Source organism: Erythrolamprus reginae, chromosome 2 (genome assembly GCF_031021105.1).
Source record: "Erythrolamprus reginae isolate rEryReg1 chromosome 2, rEryReg1.hap1, whole genome shotgun sequence".
Taxonomy (NCBI): Eukaryota; Metazoa; Chordata; class Lepidosauria; order Squamata; family Dipsadidae; genus Erythrolamprus; species Erythrolamprus reginae.
In genome coordinates this window covers 218,587,999-218,614,161 of record NC_091951.1, presented here as the reverse complement: position 1 = coordinate 218,614,161, position 26,163 = coordinate 218,587,999, and the positions used below count along the sequence as shown (strand labels likewise).

Genomic DNA, 26,163 nt, shown 5'->3' with positions numbered 1-26,163 from the left:
GTAGCCCCCAACTGTCATAACGGTCGACTACAACTGTCATAATGGTCATTTCCAACTGTCATAATGGTTGTCCCCAAATGTCACAACGGTCGTCTCCAACTGTCATAACAGTCCTCCCCAACTGTCATAATGGTCACCCCAACTGTCATAACAGTCGTCCCCAACTGCCATAAAGGTCGTCTCCACCTGTCATAACGGTCATCCCCAAATGTCATAACGGTCGTCCCCAACTGTCATAACAGTCGCCCCCAACTGTCATAATGGTCGTTTCCAACTGTCATAACGGTCATCGCCAAGTGTCATAAGTCGTCCCCAACTGTCATAACGGTCATTTCCAAACTGTCATAACGGTCACCCCCAACTGTCATAACGGTCATCCCCAACTTTCATAAAGGTCGTCTCCAACTGTCACAACGGTCATCCCCAAATGTCATAACGGTCATCCCCAACTGTCATAACAGTCGCCCCAACTGTCATAATGGTCGTTTCCAACTGTCATAACGGTCATCGCCAAGTGTCATAAGTCGTCCCCAACTGTCATAACGGTCATTTCCAAACTGTCATAACGGTCACCCCCAACTGTCATAACGGTCATCCCCAACTTTCATAACGGTCATCGCCAACTGTCATAAGTCGTCCCCAACTGTCATAACGGTCATTTCCAAACTGTCATAACGGTCGACCCCAACTGTCATAACGGTCGTCCCCAACTGTCATAACGCTTGCACCCAACTGTCATAAAAGTTGTTTCCAACTGTCATAACGGTCGTCGACCACTGTCACGGTCGTCCCCAACTGTCATAACAGTCGTCCCCAACTGTCATAAAGGTCATCTCCAACTATCCTAACGGTCATCCCCAAATGTCATAACGGTCGTCCCCAACTGTCATAACGGTTTCCCCCAACTGTCATAACTGTCATTACAAACTGTCATAATGGTTGCCCTAAACTGTCATAACAGTTGCCGCCAACTGTCGTAATGGTCGCCCCCAACTCTCATAACGGTAATTTCCAACTGTCATAATCGTTCTCCCCAACTGTCATAACAGTCCTCCCCAACTGTCATAACGGTCATTTCCAACTGTCATAATGGTCGCCCCCAACTGCCATAACAGTTGTCTCCAACTGTCATAATGGTCATCTCCAACTGTCATAACGGTCATCCCCAACTGTCATAATGGTCGGCCCCAACTGTCATAATGGCCGTTTCCAACTGTCATAACGGTCATCGCCAACTGTCATAAGTCTTCCCAACTGTCATAACGGTCATTTCCAATTGTCATAACGGTCGCCCCCAACTGTCATAACGATTGCACCCAACTGTCATAACGATTGCACCCAACTGTCATAACGGTCATTACAAACTGTCATAATGGTTGCCCCCAACTGTCATAACACTTGCCGCCAACTGTCATAATGGTCGCCGCCAACTGTCGTAATGGTCGCCCCCAACTGTCATAACGGTCATTGCCAACTGTCATAACGGTCATCCCCAACTGTCATAACGGTCATCCCCAACTGTCATAATGGTCGCCCCCAACTGTCATAATGGTCGTTTTCAACTGTCATAACGGTCGTCTCCAACTGTCATAACGGTCGTCCGCAACTGTCATAACGGTCGTCCCCAACTGTCATAAGAGTCCGTTGCAACTGTCATAATGGTCATTTCCAAGTGTTATAACGGTCGTCCCCAACTGTCACAACGGTCGTCTCCAACTGTCATAACAGTCCTCTCCAACTGTCATAACCGTCCTCCCCAACTGACATAACTGTCCTCCCAAACTATCATAACGGTCGTTTCCAACTGTCATAACGGTCGTCCCCAACTGTCATAATGGTCGTCCCCAACTGTCATAATGGTCGCACCCAACTGTCATAATGGTCGTTTTCAAATGTCATAACGGTCGTCCCCAACTGTCATAACGGTCGTCCCCAACTGTCATAACAGTCCTTTGCAACTGTCATAATGGTCATTTCCAACTGTCATAACGGTTGCCCCCAACTGTCAAAACGGTCATTGCCAACTGTCAAAAGTCATCACAAATGTCATAACAGTCATTTCAAATTGTCATAACGGTCAACCCAACTGTCATAAAAGTTGCCCCCAACTGTCATAACGGTCATCGCCAACTGTCATAACGGTCGTCTCCAACTGTAATAAACAGTCCTTTGCAACTGTCATAATGGTCATTTCCAACTGTCATAAGGGTCACCCCAACTGTCATAACGGTCATCCTCAACTGTCATAATGGTCGCCCCCAACTGCCATAACGGTCGTTTCCAACAGTCATAACGGTCAGCCCCAACTGTCATAACAGTTGTCTCCAACTGTCATAATGGTCATCTCCAACTGTCATAACGATTGCCCCAACTGTCATAACGGTCATTACAAACTGTCATAATGGTTGCCCCCAACTGTCATAACACTTGCCGCCAACTGTCATAATGGTCGCCGCCAACTGTCGTAATGGTCGCCCCCAACTGTCAAAACGGTCATTGCCAACTGTCAAAAGTCATCCCCAACTGTCATAACAGTCATTTCAAATTGTCATAACGGTCGCCCCAACTGTCATAAAAGTTGCCCCCAACTGTCATAACGGTCATCGCCAACTGTCATAACGGTTGTCCCCAAATGTCATAACAGTCATTTCCAACTATCATAACGGTCGTCTCCAACTGTCATAACGTTCATCCCCAACTGTCATAACGGTCATCCCCAACTGTCATAACGGTCGTCTCCAACTGTCATAATGGTCATTTCCAACTGTCATAACGGTCGTTTCCAACTGTCATAATGGTCATCCCCAACTGTCATAACGGTTGTCCCCAACTGTCATAATGGTCGCCAACTGTCATAATGGTCGTTTCCAACTGTCATAACGGTCGTCCCCAACTGTCATAACGGTCATCCTCAACTGTCATAATGGTCGCCCCCAACTGTCATAATGGTCGTTTTCAACTGTCATAACGGTCGTCCCCAACTGTCATAACGGTCGTCCCCAACTGTCATAACGGTCGTCCCCAACTGTCATAACAGTCCTTTGCAACTGTCATAATGGTCATTTCCAACTGTCATAACGGTTGCCCCCAACTGTCAAAACGGTCATTGCCAACTGTCAAAAGTCATCCCCAACTGTCATAACAGTCATTTCAAATTGTCATAACGGTCGCCCCAACTGTCATAAAAGTTGCCCCCAACTTTCATAACGGTCATCGCCAACTGTCATAATGGTTGTCCCCAACTGTCATAACAGTCATTTCCAACTATCATAACGGTCATCTCCAACTGTCATAACGTTCATCCCCAACTGTCATAACGGTCATCCCCAACTGTCATAACGGTCGTCTCCAACTGTCATAATGGTCATTTCCAACTGTCATAACGGTCATTTCCAACTGTCATAATGGTCGTCCCCAACTGTCATAAGAGTCCGCTGCAACTGTCATAATGGTCATTTCCAACTGTCATAACGGTCGTCCCCAACTGTCACAACGGTCGTCTCCAACTGTCATAACAGTCCTCTCCAACTGTCATAACCGTCCTCCCCAACTGTCATAACTGTCCTCCCCAACTATCATAACAGTCGTTTCCAACTGTCATAACGGTCGTCCCCAACTGTCATAATGGTCATCCCCAACTGTCATAATGGTCGCCCCCAACTGTCATAATGGTCGTTTTCAACTGTCATAACGGTCGTCCCCAACTGTCATAACGGTCGTCCCCAACTGTCATAACAGTCCTTTGCAACTGTCATAATGGTCATTTCCAACTGTCATAACGGTTGCCCCCAACTGTCAAAACGGTCATTGCCAACTGTCAAAAGTCATCCCAACTGTCATAACAGTCATTTCAAATTGTCATAACGGTCGCCCCAACTGTCATAAAAGTTGCCCCCAACTGTCATAACGGTCATCGCCAACTGTCATAACGGTCGTCTCCAACTGTCATAAACAGTCCTTTGCAACTGTCATAATGGTCATTTCCAACTGTCATAACGGTCACCCCAACTGTTATAACGGTCATCCTCAACTGTCATAATGGTCGCCCCCAACTGCCATAACGGTCGTTTCCAGCAGTCATAACGGTCAGCCCCAACTGTCATAACAGTTGTCTCCAACTGTCATAATGGTCATCTCCAACTGTCATAACGGTCGTCCCCAACTGTCATAATGGTCGACCCCAACTGTCATAATGGCCGTTTCCAACTGTCATAACGGTCATCGCCAACTGTCATAAGTCTTCCCAACTGTCATAACGGTCGTTTCCAAATGTCATAACGGTCGTCCCCAACTGTCATAATGGTCGTCACCAACTGTCATAATGGTCGCACCCAACTGTCATAATGGTCGTTTTCAACTGTCATAACGGTCGTCCCCAACTGTCATAACGGTCGTCCCCAACTGTCATAACAGTCCTTTGCAACTGTCAAAACGGTCATTGCCAACTGTCAAAAGTCATCCCCAAATGTCATAACAGTCATTTCAAATTGTCATAACGGTCGCCCCAAATGTCATAACAGTCGCCCCCAACTGTCATAACGGTCGTCCCCAACTGTCATAATGGTTGCCCCCAACTGTCATAATGGTCATTTCCAACTGTCATAACGGTCACCCCCAATTGTCATAACGGTCGTCCCCAACTGTCATAACGGTCATCCCCAACTGTCATAACGGTCATCCCAAACTGTCATAACGGTCGTCCCCAACTGTCATAACGGTCGTCCCCAACTGTCATAACAGTCCTTTGCAACTGTCATAATGGTCATTTCCAACTGTCATAACGGTTGCCCCCAACTGTCAAAACGGTCATTGCCAACTGTCATAACAGTCATTTCAAATTGTCATAACGGTCGCCCCAACTGTCATAAGTCTTCCCAACTGTCATAACGGTCATTTCCAATTGTCATAACGGTCGCCCCCAACTGTCATAACGATTGCCCCCAACTGTCATAACGATTGCCCCAACTGTCATAACGGTCATTACAAACTGTCATAATGGTTGCCCCCAACTGTCATAACACTTGCCGCCAACTGTCATAATGGTCGCCGCCAACTGTCGTAATGGTCGCCCCCAACTGTCAAAACGGTCATTGCCAACTGTCAAAAGTCATCCCCAACTGTCATAACAGTCATTTCAAATTGTCATAACGGTCGCCCCAACTGTCATAAAAGTTGCCCCCAACTGTCATAACGGTCATCGCCAACTGTCATAACGGTTGTCCCCAAATGTCATAACAGTCATTTCCAACTATCATAACGGTCGTCTCCAACTGTCATAACGTTCATCCCCAACTGTCATAACGGTCATCCCCAACTGTCATAACGGTCGTCTCCAACTGTCATAATGGTCATTTCCAACTGTCATAACGGTCGTTTCCAACTGTCATAATGGTCATCCCCAACTGTCATAACGGTTGTCCCCAACTGTCATAATGGTCGCCAACTGTCATAATGGTCGTTTCCAACTGTCATAACGGTCGTCCCCAACTGTCATAACGGTCGTCCTCAACTGTCATAATGGTCGCCCCCAACTGTCATAATGGTCGTTTTCAACTGTCATAACGGTCGTCCCCAACTGTCATAACGGTCGTCCCCAACTGTCATAACGGTCGTCCCCAACTGTCATAACAGTCCTTTGCAACTGTCATAATGGTCATTTCCAACTGTCATAACGGTTGCCCCCAACTGTCAAAACGGTCATTGCCAACTGTCAAAAGTCATCCCCAACTGTCATAACAGTCATTTCAAATTGTCATAACGGTCGCCCCAACTGTCATAAAAGTTGCCCCCAACTTTCATAACGGTCATCGCCAACTGTCATAATGGTTGTCCCCAACTGTCATAACAGTCATTTCCAACTATCATAACGGTCATCTCCAACTGTCATAACGTTCATCCCCAACTGTCATAACGGTCATCCCCAACTGTCATAACGGTCGTCTCCAACTGTCATAATGGTCATTTCCAACTGTCATAACGGTCATTTCCAACTGTCATAATGGTCGTCCCCAACTGTCATAAGAGTCCGCTGCAACTGTCATAATGGTCATTTCCAACTGTCATAACGGTCGTCCCCAACTGTCACAACGGTCGTCTCCAACTGTCATAACAGTCCTCTCCAACTGTCATAACCGTCCTCCCCAACTGTCATAACTGTCCTCCCCAACTATCATAACAGTCGTTTCCAACTGTCATAACGGTCGTCCCCAACTGTCATAATGGTCATCCCCAACTGTCATAATGGTCGCCCCCAACTGTCATAATGGTCGTTTTCAACTGTCATAACGGTCGTCCCCAACTGTCATAACGGTCGTCCCCAACTGTCATAACAGTCCTTTGCAACTGTCATAATGGTCATTTCCAACTGTCATAACGGTTGCCCCCAACTGTCAAAACGGTCATTGCCAACTGTCAAAAGTCATCCCAACTGTCATAACAGTCATTTCAAATTGTCATAACGGTCGCCCCAACTGTCATAAAAGTTGCCCCCAACTGTCATAACGGTCATCGCCAACTGTCATAACGGTCGTCTCCAACTGTCATAAACAGTCCTTTGCAACTGTCATAATGGTCATTTCCAACTGTCATAACGGTCACCCCAACTGTTATAACGGTCATCCTCAACTGTCATAATGGTCGCCCCCAACTGCCATAACGGTCGTTTCCAGCAGTCATAACGGTCAGCCCCAACTGTCATAACAGTTGTCTCCAACTGTCATAATGGTCATCTCCAACTGTCATAACGGTTGTCCCCAACTGTCGTAATGGTCGACCCCAACTGTCATAATGGCCGTTTCCAACTGTCATAATGATTGACCCCAACTGTCATAACGGTCATTACAAACTGTCATAATGGTTGCCCCCAACTGTCATAACACTTGCCGCCAACTGTCATAATGGTCGCCGCCAACTGTCGTAATGGTCGCCCCCAACTGTCATAACGGTCATTGCCAACTGTCATAACGGTCATCCCCAACTGTCATAACGGTCATCCCCAACTGTCATAATGGTCGCCCCCAACTGTCATAATGGTCGTTTTCAACTGTCATAACGGTCGTCTCCAACTGTCATAACGGTCGTCCCCAACTGTCATAACGGTCGTCCCCAACTGTCATAAGAGTCCGTTGCAACTGTCATAATGGTCATTTCCAAGTGTCATAACGGTCGTCCCCAACTGTCACAACGATCGTCTCCAACTGTCATAACAGTCCTCTCCAACTGTCATAACCGTCCTCCCCAACTGTCATAACTGTCCTCCCCAACTATCATAACGGTCGTTTCCAAATTGTCATAACGGTCGTCCCCAACTGTCATAATGGTCGTCCCCAACTGTCATAATGGTCGCACCCAACTGTCATAATGGTCGTTTTCAACTGTCATAACGGTCGTCCCCAACTGTCATAACGGTCGTCCCCAACTGTCATAACAGTCCTTTGCAACTGTCAAAACGGTCATTGACAACTGTCAAAAGTCATCCCCAAATGTCATAACAGTCATTTCAAATTGTCATAACGGTCGCCCCAAATGTCATAACAGTCGCCCCCAACTGTCATAACGGTCGTCCCCAACTGTCATAATGGTTGCCCCCAACTGTCATAATGGTCATTTCCAACTGTCATAACGGTTGCCCCCAACTGTCAAAACGGTCATTGCCAACTGTCAAAAGTCATCCCCAACTGTCATAACAGTCATTTCAAATTGTCATAACGGTCGCCCCAACTGTCATAAAAGTTGCCCCCAACTGTCATAACGGTCATCGCCAACTGTCATAACGGTTGTCCCCAACTGTCATAACGGTCATTTCCAACTATCATAACGGTCGTCTCCAACTGTCATAACGTTCATCCCCAACTGTCATAACGGTCATCCCCAACTGTCATAACGGTCATCCCCAACTGTCATAACGGTCGTCCACAACTGTCATAATGGTCATTTCCAACTGTCATAACGGTCGTTTCCAACTGTCATAATGGTCGTCCCCAACTGTCATAAGAGTCCGCTGCAACTGTCATAATGGTCATTTCCAACTGTCATAACGGTCGTCGCCAACTGTCACAACGGTCGTCTCCAACTGTCATAACAGTCCTCTCCAACTGTCATAACCGTCCTCCCTAACTGTCATAACTGTCCTCCCCAACTATCATAACGGTCGTTTCCAACTGTCATAACGGTCGTCCCCAACTGTCATAATGGTCGTCCCCGACTGTCATAATGGTCGCCCCAACTGTCATAATGGTCGTTTTCAACTGTCATAACGGTCGTCCCCAACTGTCATAACGGTCGTCCCCAACTGTCATAACAGTCCTTTGCAACTGTCATAATGGTCATTTCCAACTGTCATAACGGTTGCCCCCAACTGTCAAAACGGTCATTGCCAACTGTCAAAAGTCATCCCAACTGTCATAAGTCATTTCAAATTGTCATAACGGTCGCCCCAACTGTCATAAAAGTTGCCCCCAACTGTCATAACGGTCATCGCCAACTGTCATAACGGTCGTCTCCAACTGTCATAAACAGTCCTTTGCAACTGTCATAATGGTCATTTCCAACTGTCATAACGGTCACCCCAACTGTCATAACGGTCATCCTCAACTGTCATAATGGTCGCCCCCAACTGCCATAACGGTCGTTTCCAACAGTCATAACGGTCAGCCCCAACTGTCATAACAGTTGTCTCCAACTGTCATAATGGTCATCTCCAACTGTCATAACGGTCGTCCCCAACTGTCATAATGGTCGACCCCAACTGTCATAATGGCCGTTTCCAACTGTCATAACGGTCATCGCCAACTGTCATAAGTCTTCCCAACTGTCATAACGGTCATTTCCAATTGTCATAACGGTCGCCCCCAACTGTCATAACGGTCGTCCCCAACTGTCATAAGAGTCCGTTGCAACTGTCATAATGGTCATTTCCAAGTGTCATAACGGTCGTCCCCAACTGTCACAACGGTCGTCTCCAACTGTCATAACAGTCCTCTCCAACTGTCATAACCGTCCTCCCCAACTGTCATAACTGTCCTCCCCAACTATCATAACGGTCGTTTCCAACTGTCATAACGGTCGTCCACAACTGTCATAATGGTCATTTCCAACTGTCATAACGGTCGTTTCCAACTGTCATAATGGTCGTCCCCAACTGTCATAAGAGTCCGCTGCAACTGTCATAATGGTCATTTCCAACTGTCATAACGGTCGTCGCCAACTGTCACAACGGTCGTCTCCAACTGTCATAACAGTCCTCTCCAACTGTCATAACCGTCCTCCCTAACTGTCATAACTGTCCTCCCCAACTATCATAACGGTCGTTTCCAACTGTCATAACGGTCGTCCCCAACTGTCATAATGGTCGTCCCCGACTGTCATAATGGTCGCCCCAACTGTCATAATGGTCGTTTTCAACTGTCATAACGGTCGTCCCCAACTGTCATAACGGTCGTCCCCAACTGTCATAACAGTCCTTTGCAACTGTCATAATGGTCATTTCCAACTGTCATAACGGTTGCCCCCAACTGTCAAAACGGTCATTGCCAACTGTCAAAAGTCATCCCAACTGTCATAAGTCATTTCAAATTGTCATAACGGTCGCCCCAACTGTCATAAAAGTTGCCCCCAACTGTCATAACGGTCATCGCCAACTGTCATAACGGTCGTCTCCAACTGTCATAAACAGTCCTTTGCAACTGTCATAATGGTCATTTCCAACTGTCATAACGGTCACCCCAACTGTCATAACGGTCATCCTCAACTGTCATAATGGTCGCCCCCAACTGCCATAACGGTCGTTTCCAACAGTCATAACGGTCAGCCCCAACTGTCATAACAGTTGTCTCCAACTGTCATAATGGTCATCTCCAACTGTCATAACGGTCGTCCCCAACTGTCATAATGGTCGACCCCAACTGTCATAATGGCCGTTTCCAACTGTCATAACGGTCATCGCCAACTGTCATAAGTCTTCCCAACTGTCATAACGGTCATTTCCAATTGTCATAACGGTCGCCCCCAACTGTCATAACGGTCGTCCCCAACTGTCATAAGAGTCCGTTGCAACTGTCATAATGGTCATTTCCAAGTGTCATAACGGTCGTCCCCAACTGTCACAACGGTCGTCTCCAACTGTCATAACAGTCCTCTCCAACTGTCATAACCGTCCTCCCCAACTGTCATAACTGTCCTCCCCAACTATCATAACGGTCGTTTCCAACTGTCATAATGGTCGTCCCCAACTGTCATAATGGTCGCACCCAACTGTCATAATGGTCGTTTTCAACTGTCATAACGGTCGTCCCCAACTGTCATAACAGTCCTTTGCAACTGTCATAATGGTCATTTCCAACTGTCAAAATTGATCCCCAAATGTCATAACAGTCATTTCAAATTGTCATAACGGTCGCCCCAACTGTCATAAAAGCTGCCCCCAACTGTCATAACGGTCATCGCCAAATGTCATAATGGTTGTCCCCAACTGTCATAACAGTCATTTCCAACTATCATAACGGTCGTCTCCAACTGTCATAACGTTCATCCCCAACTGTCATAACGGTCATCCCCAACTGTCATAATGGTCGTCTCCAACTGTCATAATGGTCATTTCCAACTGTCATAATGGTCGTTTCCAAATGTCATAATGGTCATCCCCAACTGTCATAACGGTTGTCCCCAACTGTCATAATGGTCGCCAACTGTCATAATGGCCGTTTCCAACTGTCATAACGGTCGTCCCCAACTGTCATAACGGTCGTCCTCAACTGTCATAATGGTCGCCCCCAACTGTCATAACGGTCGTTTCCAACTGTCATAACGGTCAGCCCCAACTGTCATAACGGTCATCCCCAACTGTCATAATGGTCGCCCCCAACTGTCATAATGGTCGTTTCCAACTGTCATAACGGTCACCCCCAATTGTCATAACGGTCGTCCCCAACTGTCATAACGGTCATCCCCGACTGTCATAACGGTCATCCCAAACTGTCATAACGGTCGTCCCCAACTGTCATAACAGTCCTTTGCAACTGTCATAATGGTCATTTCCAACTGTCATAACGGTCGTCTCCAGCTGTCATAACGGTCGTCCCAACTGTCATAACGGTAACTTCCAACTGTCATAACGGTTGCCCCCAAATGTCATAACGGTCATCCCCAACAGTCATAACCTTTGCCTCCCACTGTCATAACGGTCATCTCCAACTGTCATAACGGTCACCCCCAACTGTCATAACGGTCATCCCCAACTGTCATAATGGTCGTCTCCAACTGAAATAACGGTCATCCAGAACTGTCATAACGGTCGTCCCCAACTGTCATAATGGTCATCCCCAACTGTCATAACCATCGTCTCCAACTATCATAATGGTCGCCCCCAACTGTCATAACGGTCATTTCCAATTGTCATAATGGTCGCCTCCAACTGTCGTAATGGTCGCCCACAACTGTCATAACGGTCATTGCCAACTGTCATAATGGTCATCGCCCAACTGTCATAACGGTCATCACCCAACTGTCATAACGGACATCTCCAACTGTCATAACGGTAGCCCCCAACTGTCATAATGGTCGTTTCCAACTGTCATAATGGTCGCCCCCAACTGTCATAATGGTCATTTCCAACTGTCATAACGGTCGCCCCCAATTGTCATAACGGTCGTCCCCAACTGTCATAATGGTCGCCCCCAACTGTCATAATGGTCATTTCCAACTGTCATAACGGTCACCCCCAATTTTCATAACGATCGTCCCCAACTGTCATAACGGACGTCCCCAAATGTCATAACGGTCGTTTCCAACTGTCATAACCGTTCTCCCCAACTGTCATAACCGTCCTCCCCAACTGTCATAACGGTCGTTTCCAACTGTCCTAACGGTCATCCCCAACTGTCATAACGGTCGTCCCCAACCGTCATAATGGTCGCCCCCAACTGTCATAACGGTCGTCTCCAACTGTCATAACGGTCGTCCCCAACTGTCATAACGGTCTCCCCCAACTGTCATAACAGTCCTTTGCAACTGTCATAATGGTCATTTCCACTTGTCATAACGGTCATCCCCAACTATCATAACGGTCGCCCCCAACTGTCATAACGGTCGTCCCCAACTGTCATAATGGTCATTTCCAACTGTCATAACGGTCGCCCCCAATTGTCATAATGGTCGTCCCCAACTGTCATAACGGTCATCCCCAACTGTCATAACGGTCGTCCCAAACTGTCATAACGGTCGTCCCAACTGTCATAACGGTAACTTCCAACTGTCATAACGGTCGCCCCCAACTGTCATAACGGTTGCCCCCAAATGTCATAATGGTCATCCCCAACAGTCATAACCTTTGCCTCCCACTGTCATAACGGTCATCTCCAACTGTCATAACGGTCGCCCCCAACTGTCATAACGGTCATTTCCAACTGTCATAACGGTCGTCCCCAACTGTCATAACGGTCATTTCCAATTGTCCTAACGGTCGTCTCCAACTGTCATAACGGTCGCCCCCAACTGTCATAATGGTCATTTCCAACTGTCATAATGGTCTTCCCCAACTGTCATAACGGTCATCTCCAACTGTCATAACGGTAGCCCCCAACTGTCATAATGGTCGCCCCCAACTGTCATAATGGTCGTTTCCAACTGTCATAACAGTCACTCCCAACTGTCATAACGGTCGTCCCCAACTGTCACAACGGTCGTTTCCAACTGTCATAACCGTTCTCCCCAACTGTCATAACCGTACTCCCCAACAGTCATAACGGTCGTTTCCAACTGTCCTAACGGTCATCCCCAACTGTCATAACGGTTGTCCCCAACTGTCATAATGGTCGCCCCCAACTGTCATAACGGTCGTCTCCAACTGTCATAACGGTCGTCCCCAACTGTCATAACGGTCCTTTGCAACTGTCATAATGGTCATTTCCAACTGTCATAACGGTCGTCCCCAACTGTCACAACGGTCGTCTCCAACTGTCATAACCGTCCTCCCCAACTGTCATAACCGTCCTGCCCAACTATCATAAAGGTCGTTTCCAACTGTCATAACGGTCAGCCCCAACTGTCATAACGGTTGCCCCCAAATGTCATAATGGTCATCCCCAACAGTCATAACCTTTGCCTCCCACTGTCATAACGGTCATCTCCAACTGTCATAACGGTCGCCCCCAACTGTCATAACGGTCATTTCCAACTGTCATAACGGTCGTCCCCAACTGTCATAACGGTCATTTCCAATTGTCCTAACGGTCGTCTCCAACTGTCATAACGGTCGCCCCCAACTGTCATAATGGTCATTTCCAACTGTCATAATGGTCTTCCCCAACTGTCATAACGGTCATCTCCAACTGTCATAACGGTAGCCCCCAACTGTCATAATGGTCGCCCCCAACTGTCATAATGGTCGTTTCCAACTGTCATAACAGTCACTCCCAACTGTCATAACGGTCGTCCCCAACTGTCACAACGGTCGTTTCCAACTGTCATAACCGTTCTCCCCAACTGTCATAACCGTACTCCCCAACAGTCATAACGGTCGTTTCCAACTGTCCTAACGGTCATCCCCAACTGTCATAACGGTTGTCCCCAACTGTCATAATGGTCGCCCCCAACTGTCATAACGGTCGTCTCCAACTGTCATAACGGTCGTCCCCAACTGTCATAACGGTCCTTTGCAACTGTCATAATGGTCATTTCCAACTGTCATAACGGTCGTCCCCAACTGTCACAACGGTCGTCTCCAACTGTCATAACCGTCCTCCCCAACTGTCATAACCGTCCTGCCCAACTATCATAAAGGTCGTTTCCAACTGTCATAACGGTCAGCCCCAACTTTCATAATGATCGTCTCCAACTGTCATAACGGTCATCCCCAACTGACATAACGGTTGCCCCCAACTGTCAAAATGGTCATTGCCAACTGTCAAAAGTCATCCCCAACTGTCATAACAGTCATTTCCAATTGTCATAACGGTCGCCCCAACTGTCATAACGGTTGCCGCCAACTGTCCTAACGGTCATCGCCAACTGTCATAATGGTTGTCCCCAACTGTCATAATGATCATTTCCAAACTGTCATAACTGTTGTCTCCAACTGTCATAACAGTCACCCCCAACTGTCAGAACAGTCTCAAACTGTCATAACGGTCATTTCCAACTGTCAAAACGGTCATTGCCAACTGTCAAAAGTCATCCCCAACTGTCATAACAGTCATTTCCAATTGTCATAACGGTCGCCCCAACTGTCATAACAGTTGCCGCCAACTGTCCTAACGGTCATCGCCAACTGTCATAACGGTTGTCCCCAACTGTCATAACAGTCATTTCCAACTATCATAACGGTCGTCTCCAACTGTCATGACGGTCATCCCCAACTGTCATAACGGTCATCCCCAACTGTCATAACGGTCGTCTCCAACTGTCATAATGGTCATTTCCAACTGTCATAACGGTTGTCTCCAACTGTCATAACCGTCGTCTCTAACTATCATAACGGTTGCCCCGAACTGTCATAACGGTTACCCCCAACTGTCATAACGGTCATCCCCAACTGTCATAACGGTTGTCCCCAACTGTCATAACGGTTGCCCCCAACTGTCATAACGGTCGTCTCCAACTGTCATATCGGTCGCCCCCAACTATCATAACGGTCACTTCCAACTGTCATAACGGTTGCCCCCAACTGTCATAACAGTCCCCCCCCAACTGTCATAATGGTCCTCCCCAACTGTCATAACGGTTGTCTCCAACTGTCATAACGGTCACCCCCAACTGTCATAACGGTCACTTCCAACTGCCACAATGGTCACCCTCAACTGTCATAACGGTCGTCCGCAACTGTCATAACGGTCATCGCCAACTGTCATAACAGTTGTCCCCAACTGTCATAACGGTTGCCCCCAACTGTCATAATGGTCGTCCCCAACTGTCATAACGGTCGCCCCCAACTGTCATAACGGTCACTTCCAACTGTCATAATGGTCACCCCCAACTGTCATAATGGTCATCCGCAACTGTCATAATGGTCGCCGCCAACTGTCATAACGGTCGTTTCCAACTGTCATAACGGTTGTCTCCAACTGTTACAATGGTCATCCCCAACTGTCATAACGGTCGTCCCCAACTGTTATAACCGTTGTCCCCAACAGTCATAACGGTCGTCCCCAACAGTCATAACCTTTGCCTTCCACTGTCATAACGGTCATCTCCAACTGTCATAACGGTCGCCCCCAACTGTCATAACGGTTGTCTCCAACTGTCATAACGGTCATCCCCAACTGTCATAACGGTCATCCCCAACTGTCATAACGGTCGTCTCCAACTGTCATAACGGTCGTTTCCAACTGTCATAACCGTCGTCCCCAACCTATACCAAAAACAGGTAACGTTTTGTAAATAGATGTATTTTTAATTGTAATAAAAGCCAAAATAAAACATTAAAAAACATTCAATTAATTCATTTAATTAATTAACAGAATGCACATAATATAAGCTTTTAACGTAAAGTTTACTTAACTTACCTACACAGTGAACAATTATTGCATCCCCATCTCCTACTATAGGATGTGTAACATCACCCATAATATACTTTATAGAGGTCTGCTCAGGGTCTGTATATTCTAAATCCAATAGACTTGTTTCCTCTTCTTTGTCTTCTTCTTCACTGCTTTCTTCTGACTCAAGGCAGCAAGACTGATAGCGATTGGCTTCCCACAAGGCTAACCTGAATTAAATGGGGGGAAAGTCCTTTATTTTGTATATATAATATAGAGTTGATTTTTTTGTAGGCTTAAACATCAGCTGAGTTTCAATCCTGCTTCAGCACCACTGAAACAGTAGCATGAAAGCAGCCCATATTCTGCATAGCAGCATGTAGAACCATATCGGTGGGTACATGAGCTCAGGTCCAGTGTGCAAGTGTGTGCTGGCCTGCTGATTTTCGGGCTTTCTGGGCCCACTAGGAGTTGGGAAACACCCAGTTTTCAGCCTCCAGAAGGCGTGGGGAAGGTCCAGTTTTTGCTCTCCCCAAACTGCAGAGCCTTTATTGGAGCCTGGGGAAGGTGCCCCTCCCCAGGCCCTCTGGAGGTCAGAAATGTCCTGTTTCCCAACTCGAAGAAAGACATTTCTGGCCTCCAGAGGGCCTCTGGGGCTGGGGAGGTCGTTTTCGCCGTCCCCAGCCTCCTAGAAAAGGCTCTGAAACCTGGGGAGAGCGAAAAACGGGTGTGCCATTGTGTGCCAGAAGCACGCACGAATGCCTCTGCGGGGAGGGGGCATGGAATTATGGGTGTGGGCATGCACACAACCTCCTCACGTCCCCTTTCCCCAAACTTACTTTTTCTGCTGTTTAGCCTCTGCTGCTCTCTGCCTCTTTTCTTCTCTGAGCCTTGCCCTCTTTATTGCTGCTTCCTGCAATTTTTTTTGCCGAACTTCCAGCTCTTCTGGGCTCAGTTTAGGCCTTTTTTTACTAGGTCCCATATCAGCCGTCATAAGAAGAACCTGGAAAAATCATCTATGGGGTATAATCTTTTTTTAATCCAAATTACTTTTATATTTCTCTTTATCCAATACTACCACAGGTTCTTCTGGTCAATTTTCTAGAGATTTTTTTCAAAACAAGAAGACTACATCACTGCATTGACCAAAATAAGACTTACCATGTTATTTGGCCTGAAAATTCATTTGCATATTTATAACTTGTTACCCAGTATTAGATTTGTTGAGATTTTAAAATTCTGGTTGACTAGAAATTGATGGATAGAATATCCATAGAATGTCCATAGAAACTGGAGAATAAATCCAGTCAAACAGGTTCCTAAGAGGTCATACAATGGAAGTTGACAGTAGAAATTATATTTCCATTTTACCTCCCATTATGTTTGTATATAAATTTCAAATAAGCTTTTTCTGGTACATTAATCAAGGTATCAAAATGTAACATTATTCTTACGTTTTCTTTATTTCTGAGAATTCTTCCTCCTTGACTGAGGTCTTCAAGGAGAGTTTTCTGATCTTCTAGCAAATGATCATATGCCTTCTTGTCCCCTTGGCTAGTTTCCTTGGAATAGTCTTTGCCCTCAAATATGTACATATGGCCTTAAAAACAAAATGAAACACCAATGTGACATACATTTTAACTTTAAGATTAGCTCCAGCACTATTGGACTTTAATTCACCACCTATATTAAATAAGAAGCCTGTACCATCGCCAACCTGAAAAAAATATTAATAAAAATTTAATGGAGAGACATATATAGTACAAGAAAGAAATATATTCTTCAGTGTCCTATATTCTTGAATGAGAAATTCTATTATCTTAGATTGGAGGCTCTATTTTTTTACAATATTATTTTACTGTTTGAGCCCCAAGGCAAGTTATTACTGTATTTTAAAATGTTTTGTCATTTAAGAATTCCCCAGTTTTTGATAAATGTAGCACCTTTATCTATCCAATTACATTTTGATATACTTTACTTGAATAAATCCATAAATCAGAAGAAAATTTAGATACATAAATGATAAAAATTCATTAAAAATATAAAGAAGTAACAATTTCCTTCCAGCTTTATTTCTATACTCAATGCATGCAGTTATCTTCTAGTTATGCGGTAGGAATCACGGGGCAGTCTAGTTATTTTCTTTGTTCCTGTATCTGCCCTTTTTGCACGGTGGAAGAGGAGAAAGAAGCTATTGTACTATAGGTTTTTTTAAAAGATAAAACTACATTTAAACCACTACTTCAAATACAAGTGAAAAAATAAGTTGCAAAAAACATATTTAAGTAGGGCACCTGAAGGGCTCAATTCCAAGTATACTTTGTTTTAGCATCTCCTCTTTCATCTATGAGTTTATGGCAGTGCATAGACTATTTCCACTTCCCGTTTTCTTCAGTGTAATCATATTAATATGATGGGCTGGCTACAAATCATCAACCAACCATAGCTAAAGGTCAGATCAACACCTAAACTACATAACGGTCATTAGATTTAAATAAATATTTCCTCTCCATATAGAGTACTTAATGATATCCTCGTCTTTCATAAAAATCCACGCAGCTACAGTAGCTTAGTCTAGTAGCTAAAGCATCAGGTTAGAAAGGAGACCGGGACTGTATGTCCCACCTTTGCCATGAAAGCCAATTGGGTTACTTTGGGCCAGTTATTCTCTCTCAACCCAGCCCACCTCACAGGGTTGTCATTAGGAAAAAAATAAGAAGAGGGAGGTGTGTTGGATATGTTCACTAACTTGAGTTATTTATAAAAATAATAACGGTGAGAAACAAATAAATGAATAAATAATGAGTAAAGCAGACCACAAGAGTTTATTCAGCAAAACATAATACCAACTATGGTTTAGCACAATGTGCATGTTCAAAAGGAACTTTGGTAAAGAGAATAAAAAAATATGGTCAGCATAAACGTAAATAATGTTAATGTTCAAAAATAAATTCAAGTTTCAAGTGAGGAATCTGATTTCTACTGTATTTTATGTTAGATTCATTAACTTACTTTCCAAAGTACGTTCTTCATTTGTTTCTGTGACTGATTGCACTGGATCCATTGACCATATTCCTCCCTTTGTCTCCCCAAGGATACTTCTCAAGTCTATATCACAGACAGTACTGCCTTCTGTTGCCAACAATTTGTCCAAACCAAACTTCAGGATTTCATTTAGCTTTTTTTTAAAAATAGAATATAGTGTCATTTAAAAGATCTTACTCTTATTTTCCTATTTCTTTTAGAGAGTTGATCTAGACCAGTGTTTCTTAAAGTGTGGCCTGAGGACCCATAGGGATCTCCTAAGACTCCCTCAAAAATTCACGTTGACAAGTAATACATTAGGACTCTTTCAAACAATTCTGAGAAATGGTAGTGGCAGCAGTACATCAATTTTGATTTCTAATATGGTAAATACTAATAAATACAACCCTTACAAAAGCTATTTTGAAGTCTTCCAAAATTCCATAAAAGTAGAAAAGGATCCTTAGAGAAAAAAGTTTAAGAAACACTGTTAGAGGTAAATCAAAGCATTCCTTATTATATTACTATACTGTAATATACTGTGGGACATCATATCATTTAATAACAAATATGAATATTAATATAAATATGCTGGAGAAAACACTTAGGAAGAAAGGATATGTCAGAATGAAGATGACTTATCCCTGTAGCAAATTAAATAAGGATTCTGGCGACAGGATGAAAATTAACTTGCTTGTGATGCAGATGAAATAATAATAATAATAATAATAATAATAATAATAATAATAATAATAATTTATTAGATTTGTATGCCGCCCCTCTCCAAAAAAGAATGGCAACTTTAGATTAAGAAATAGGTTACAGAGATAATTTCTTCCCAAAGATCAAGCTTAGAATGTGATGAATAATTTATTCTATAAAGGCACATTTTGCATAGGATTTAGATAAAAGAACCTTTATAGGAAATTAAGCAACTCTAAATCACTATTAGATTTAGAAATAAGAGTTTGTGGTGTATACCAATGATAACTAAATGTTGTATACTTCATGCACAGAATTTTGATACTTTATAGAATTCAAAAAGAAAAAAAACATAGAAACACCATTTAATCTCTTAGGTTACCCTTCTGTATTTCCTCTGGTGTTCTCTGAAATTTGTGAAAGTGCTTTTTGCAATCTCTTACCGGAACATCTGATAAATCCTGAGTTTTGTGTGCTCCAAGTGCAAACTGCCCCCCTTCAATAACAGTATTAGTTAATTGGAGTTTTGATATTGCTCTTCGGTAGATAATTTCTTCTACAGTATCTCTCCCAATCAAGCGGATGATTTTTACTGGTCTTTAAAAAAGTACAATAAGATTTATATTAATATAATAATTTGTAGTCATGTGTATTGCAGCAGGATATGGTAAATCTCTCTCAAATCTCATTTTAGTTTTGCTTCCATGACAGTGGAAGTAATAGGTCTCCAAAGCAGAACTGAGACTCTGTGGCCCTTGTTATTTTTGCACTACAACGTCAGTTACATTGAAGAATTTTGCACAGTAAGAGGACAAATTATGTATCTGTAAATTGTAAAACAAAGGTTCCAAATGTGCTTTTTTCAAGAGGCAACTGGACTTTATTTTTCTTTGAAGACGTTTTGCTTGTCATTCAAGAAGCTTCAATTCTGACTGGATGGTGGGGAATGGAAGGACAGCTGTAATTTGCATTATTTTGCCAGGTGTTGAGGACACCTATGGCTTTATGTTCAAAAGAGTGGCCTCTGTCTTTTAAATGTAGATGGATTGCTGAATCTTGTCCTAATGCATGTTCTCCTATGTTCTTACAGCCATAGAATCAGCCATCGGGAACAATAAACTGGCAGAATCAGAGGCAGAACAATTAAGAATGAAGGTATCTGCTGCCCTCGTCAGTGCCAAAGTACCCCCTTCTAATCTCACAATTCAAGGAGACCAATTACATCCTTGGGAAGAGACCTAAATATCACCATCCTACCAGCTGATAAAGGAAGATACACAATTATCTTGAACACGGATGACTCAAAGGCCAAGGTTTTCTGCAGGACACTGCTATATATTAGACTCTGAAGAGAGATCCCACCAGCAGTTACAAGAAAAAGATCATTGATTTCAAACATTGATTGACACCTCTTGAAGGACAATGCCATCGACAATATTACATCTGCATTTCAAAGACAAAGGCCACTCTTTTGAAGACAGCAAAGTCCACATTTTGGAAAGAGAGGACCACCGGTTTGAAAGAGGCCATCTACGTCAAAATTAAACAGTCTTCTCTCAACAGATGGGGAGGGATACATCATCATCTATCTTCAGTCTAGAACACAGTTCTTTCAACAGTTCCAAAAAGGCTTCATACCCATTTGCACAACTCAGGTGACCCTGATGACAGAGATAAATCTCTAGGTGACTTCAACAGCTCACTAAAAGAATGCAAATCACCAGTTGTATTCAAGGAGTATAAATCCTTCCATTCCGCATCATCCAGTCAGAGCTGAAGAAGCTTCTCAGATGAGAAACAAAACATCTTCAAAGAAAAACCAGAAAGTCCAGTTGCCTCTTGAAAAAAGCACCTTTGGGACAATCAAAGCCTGGTTGACTGAGACATTCTTATCACAGGAGTACCAAGTTGATACTTTTTTTGAATGTTTTTGAATTAACTCATCCCATCCAATATACCACACAGCTTAACGATGACCCATGTTTTGGAGTTAACAACAACAGGGCCTGCCTGGATTGCTAATGTGATGTTGCACTTAATGACTCCATTACTTAGCAACAGCAATCCTGGACCCAACTGCCACTGTAACTCGAAGACTACCTGTACATTAACTGGTGTTATACTCTATTTATTTATTTTGTCCAATACACAATACATATTGAAGAGAATAGACATGTAGTAATATATATAAAGAAAAGGATAGAAGAAAAGATATAAAAATAGAGAAGATACATGAAAGGAAGAAAAGATATATGAGATATGAGATAAAGGAGACACAATTGGACAGGGGACGAAAGGCACACTAGTCCACTTATGTACGCCCCTTACTGACCTCTTAGGAACCTGGAGAGGTCAATCGTGGATAGTCTAAGGGAGAAATGGGGTTGACACTATTGAGTCCGGTAATGAGTTCCACACTTCGACAACTCGATTGCTAAAGTCATATTTTTTACAGTCAAGTTTGGAGCAGTTAATATTAAGTTTGAATCTGTTGTGTGCTCTTGTGTTGTTGCGGTTGAAGCTGAAGTAGTCATTGACAGGCAGGATGTTGCAGCATATGATCTTGTGGGCAATAGTTAAATTGTGATTTAGGCGTCATAGTTCTAAGCTTTTTAAACCCAGTATTGTTAGTCTTTTTTCATAGGGTATTCTATTTCAAGTGGAGGAGTGAAGGGCTCTTCTGGTGAAGTATCTTTGGACGTTTTCGAGGGTGTTGATGTCCGAGATGTGGTATGGGTTCCAGAGAGATGAGCTGTATTCAAGAATGGGTCTGGCAAGTTTTGTAGGCTCTTGTGAGTAGTGTGAGATTGCCAGAGCAGAAGCTATGTAGGATCAGGTTAATAACTCTAGAAGCCTTTTTGGCGATATTGTTGCAGTGGGCTTTAGCACTTAGGTCATTTGATATTAGTATTCCAAGGTCTTTTACTGAGTGGGGGTTGGCTGTGAGAATTTGTTTATTCAGTTTACATATGACGTTTGGATTCGTTTTGCCGATGTGGAGGGTAGAGCATTTGTTGGTTGATATTTGAAGTTGCCAGGTGTTAGACCAATCTGAGACAAAATCGAGGCCTTTTTGGAGAGTAGATGTGTTGTCCGTAGTGTTGAAAAGTTTTATATCGTCGGCAAAAAGAATACAGTTGCTTGTGATATGATCGCAGAGGTCGTTGATGTAGAGAATGAAAAGAGTAGGACCTAGTACGCTGCCCTGGAGAACACCACTTTTGACAGGGACAGGGGTGGAAATGGCACTTCCAATTTTGACAACTTGTTGCCTATTTGACAGGAATGCAGTAATCCAGCTGTGGAGGAATCCTGAGATGCCATAGGATTTGAGTTTTAGGAGCAGTTTGTCGTGGACCACTGAGTCGAAGGCTTCGCAAAAGTCAATATAAATTGCATCAATGGATTTTCCTTGATCTAGGTGGGTAGTCCAAATGTTTTTGCAGTGAAATAGTTGTAGGTTGCAGGATAATTTCTTTCTGAATCCAAATTGTTTGTTAGAGAGTAGGTTATTAGATTCTAAGTAAAGGGTGTTTGATTGATTTATAATTGATTCCATGATATTACACGAGATGCAGCATAGTGATATTGGTCAACGAGAGAAGGGTCTCCTTTTTTGAAGATGGGGTTGACTATTGCTTTTGGCCATAGCTTGGGGAGTATGCTGGTCATGAAGGATTTTTGGAAGATAATGCTTAGAGGTTCAGATATAACAGAAGAAAGCTTTTTTAGGAAGTATGCACAAAGACTGTCTGGTCCGACTGATAGGGAAGGTTTGAGGTCACGGATTGCTTTTTCAACGCGGTCTACAGTGAAGTTGATTTGGGTTAGGTTGTTGAGATAGTTTAAATCAAAGACATACCTCTTAGCTGTAAAGTGGTTGGGGAGGGACTGCAATAATGTAGCAGGACTTACTAAAAATGCCCTTATGAAACTGCCCACCCTCCACAAATTTACATGTAGAAGCCATCGATTTTTGCTCACTTCTTCTGGCCAATCCTATGGGCTCTGGCTGCTGCTTGCACATCATTTTGTGGATTAAAATCACTGTCAACAAAAATAACTGTATCTGCTGCTGTGAGATTGATACCAACTCCACCTTGGAATATAAAGGAAAATATGTATAAATTATAATAAAAGGAAACCAGCCTTTCTATAGCCTTAATTCAAGTGAAAAGTACAAAAAATAAATATTTCATTTGATAAGCAATGATGTACAGATACAGATTTATAAACAGGTAATAATATTTTCATATTCTACATAATTAGATTATGTCTCAAAGGGAGGCATCCTATTCTGGATTGTAGTGGGCACATACCTAAATAAGCGCGTCCTATTTGGGCTCTAGGCCGCCAAATAGTCCTTGACTTACAGCCACAATTGAGCTCAACATTTCTGTGGCTAAGTGTAAAGTCATTAAGTCATTTTGCCCAATTTTATGACCTTTCTTGCCATAGTTGTTAAGTGAATCATTGCAGGTGTTTAGTAAGTAACAAGGTTGTTAAGTGAATCTGGTTCTTCTATTGACTTTGCTCATCAGAAGGTTGCAAAAGGTGACCATGTGACGCCAACTGTCATAAGTATGAACCAGTTGCCACGCATCTGGATTTTGATCATGTGACTACGGGGGTGCTGCAACAATGATCATAAGCATGAAAAATGTCATTAAGACACTTTTTTCAGTGCTGTTGTAACTTCAGTCACTAAACAAATTCCTGAAAGTCAAAGACAACCTAAAATGGCTTTCTTTTTGCCTCAAAACATAACCTGAACTTTGAAACAGTGACTTTTAAAACCCTCCCTACTTTGGCTCTTTTATATCTCCAAAAAGTATCTTCTTCAAACCATCTTTACTTATCTGACACAGATGTCAAATAAAATGTTAATGGTGTCATTTTCATAATTTTAAGAAAATGCTTACAGGGACTGCTTGTCTGTTGCTCCATCCACTCTGTGCAATTGCACCTTTTTGCGATATGATCAGACCCCCATTGTATTAGCATTATAAATTGCTCATAATGGAGTTATTTAGAAAAGTACTTGGATTGTTTGGCCTATTTTATTAATAAAATTTAAAATTTGTTTTGGGCATTTTATATAAGATGATAGCTCTAAGATATAAAGTCTTTTGATTGCAGAAGATAACAAATTCTATTTAATCCATTCAATCAATAAACCATTCATTCAAAATTTATGCAGTATTTCATCTTTATAGTTGTTTAGTCATTTCAAGCCTTTACAGAACCACTTAAAAATACATATGGAAAGTATGCAATCACAAAGAAAATAAAGTATTATTTTAAAAGACAGACATTTTTAGTCCCATAATTTAATATATTTTTAATTTTGTCTTTCTTCTTCTAAATACGAAGGATCAAGAAGCGCTAAAATATTCAGTGTAATTTTGTTTCCTTTGCAGCTTGATATAGCATTCTTATCTTCAGCTTATGCTTGAGCCAACTTCCCCAAATTCCAAGGACAGTTTATTAATTGCTTCTTTTACACTGGGAATAAATTTTGCCAACAAGCTGCTTTTCATTCAGCTGAAATAAATTTTCTCTTTGTGACATAAAAATAATTACCGGTAGTTTAAATGGAAATCCCCTCTGATAACACATCTTGTTCTGCATAAGGTTTTCTGTAAATGATTTAAATTATTTTCTTTTGTTACAGCATAGAATGCCAATATCTTGGAAAAATACTCCCACCATCCTATTTGATCTTCACAACCTCACATTTTTCTACAATTTATCTTTTTGGTTAAAATAGCTGGCTTTTGACAAAAAAAGACGACTTAACAAATAAAACTTCCCAGAGGCTTCATCATTAATACATCTAATGATTATACTGATCTTTTTATGTCACTATACAGTATCAATATTATATGATACTGATCTTTTCACAATAATTTTGGACCAGAGCAATATAAACACTAAATCTGTAGTCTCTGAAACTTCTTTAATCCTTAAATTATCTCTACTATTATGATTTTTTATATTAGCTAACTCAGTGTACATTTCAGAAATATTGTTTTGAGCTTTGTTTATCTAAAGAACATTTTACAGCTGTATCATAATGCTTGACTGGACAATTGAACTCTTATCTGCCATTTGACATAGCCTTTTAAAAAATTGTTCATTCATTTGCTCTGACATACACTTTTTAGTTGTTTTCTCAAATGTCTAGTTAACTCCATATCAGGCATTCAAAATAATTTTAATACCTAATCAAAAAGCTAAGAGGACTTCCAGTGCTGATCATCCTAGTGGTGTGTGTTGTGGGAACAGGCTCCGGACCCACAGCATGAATTTCTGAAGTTGGATGCCCATTTAGGGCATCGCAGATCCCGAAGAGATCTGCGAATCTGTGGGGGACACTCTGGAGTGAGTGGGTGTGAAGCAAACACCTGTTCACTCAGGGGAACCCCCTGGAGCCGTCTGGAGAAAATCTGCCTCATTTGACAAGTCCAGACCAAAGACAGCCACACAGCAGGAAGCAGAAGAGGGACTTGTATACATCAGAAGAAACTAAATTGTCAAAACCTTTGGAACTTGGTGAAAATCACAACAAAGAATTAAATTGTGTGCTAAGATTAAGACTCTAAAAATGAGTGTCAACCTTCGCTATATTTCTGCATCATTTCTATGCTTGGTTGCCAATAGTTACGGGGAGGGATTTGGGGGGGGGGAGTATGCAGGAGGCCCTGTGAAGTGGAATAAGTTTAGTTTTCCTTGAAACCAGGTGACCAGGAGGAGACCGTTAGAAGTTACATTCCATAAATGTGACGTGGTCATGGACATTAGGGATTGGCCAATCTCCAAAGGGGGGGGTGTCAAAAAGGAGTTTGATATATGCATGTATCCCCACCTTTACTCCGAAGGTGGACTCCTCCTTCCACAGAAAGCAGGAGGTGATTCTCCCTTCCTTCTGTGAGAACCCGAGCTCAGAACAGGAACTCTCCTGGCA

General features: G+C 43.0%; 1 protein-coding gene across 3 annotated transcripts in view; it reads right to left on the bottom strand.

The window, feature by feature from the left end:
* CHD1L (chromodomain helicase DNA binding protein 1 like) overlaps positions 1–26,163 on the bottom strand; it is a 65,579-nt gene that overhangs the window by 6,906 nt on the left and 32,510 nt on the right. Inside the window, exons 13-18 of one of the 3 annotated variants that reach the window (XM_070741872.1) lie at positions 23,181–23,295; positions 19,640–19,793; positions 18,483–18,648; positions 16,924–17,070; positions 16,310–16,469; positions 15,498–15,700 (exon numbers count right to left, since the gene is read on the bottom strand). In XM_070741872.1, coding sequence (XP_070597973.1) covers positions 15,498–15,700; positions 16,310–16,469; positions 16,924–17,070; positions 18,483–18,648; positions 19,640–19,793; positions 23,181–23,295 — 945 coding nt within the window. Of the gene's footprint in view, positions 1–15,497; positions 15,701–16,309; positions 16,474–16,923; positions 17,071–18,482; positions 18,649–19,639; positions 19,794–23,180; positions 23,296–26,163 lie in introns of all 3 variants that reach the window. The other 2 variants (XM_070741871.1, XM_070741873.1) reach the window with 2 other exon arrangements.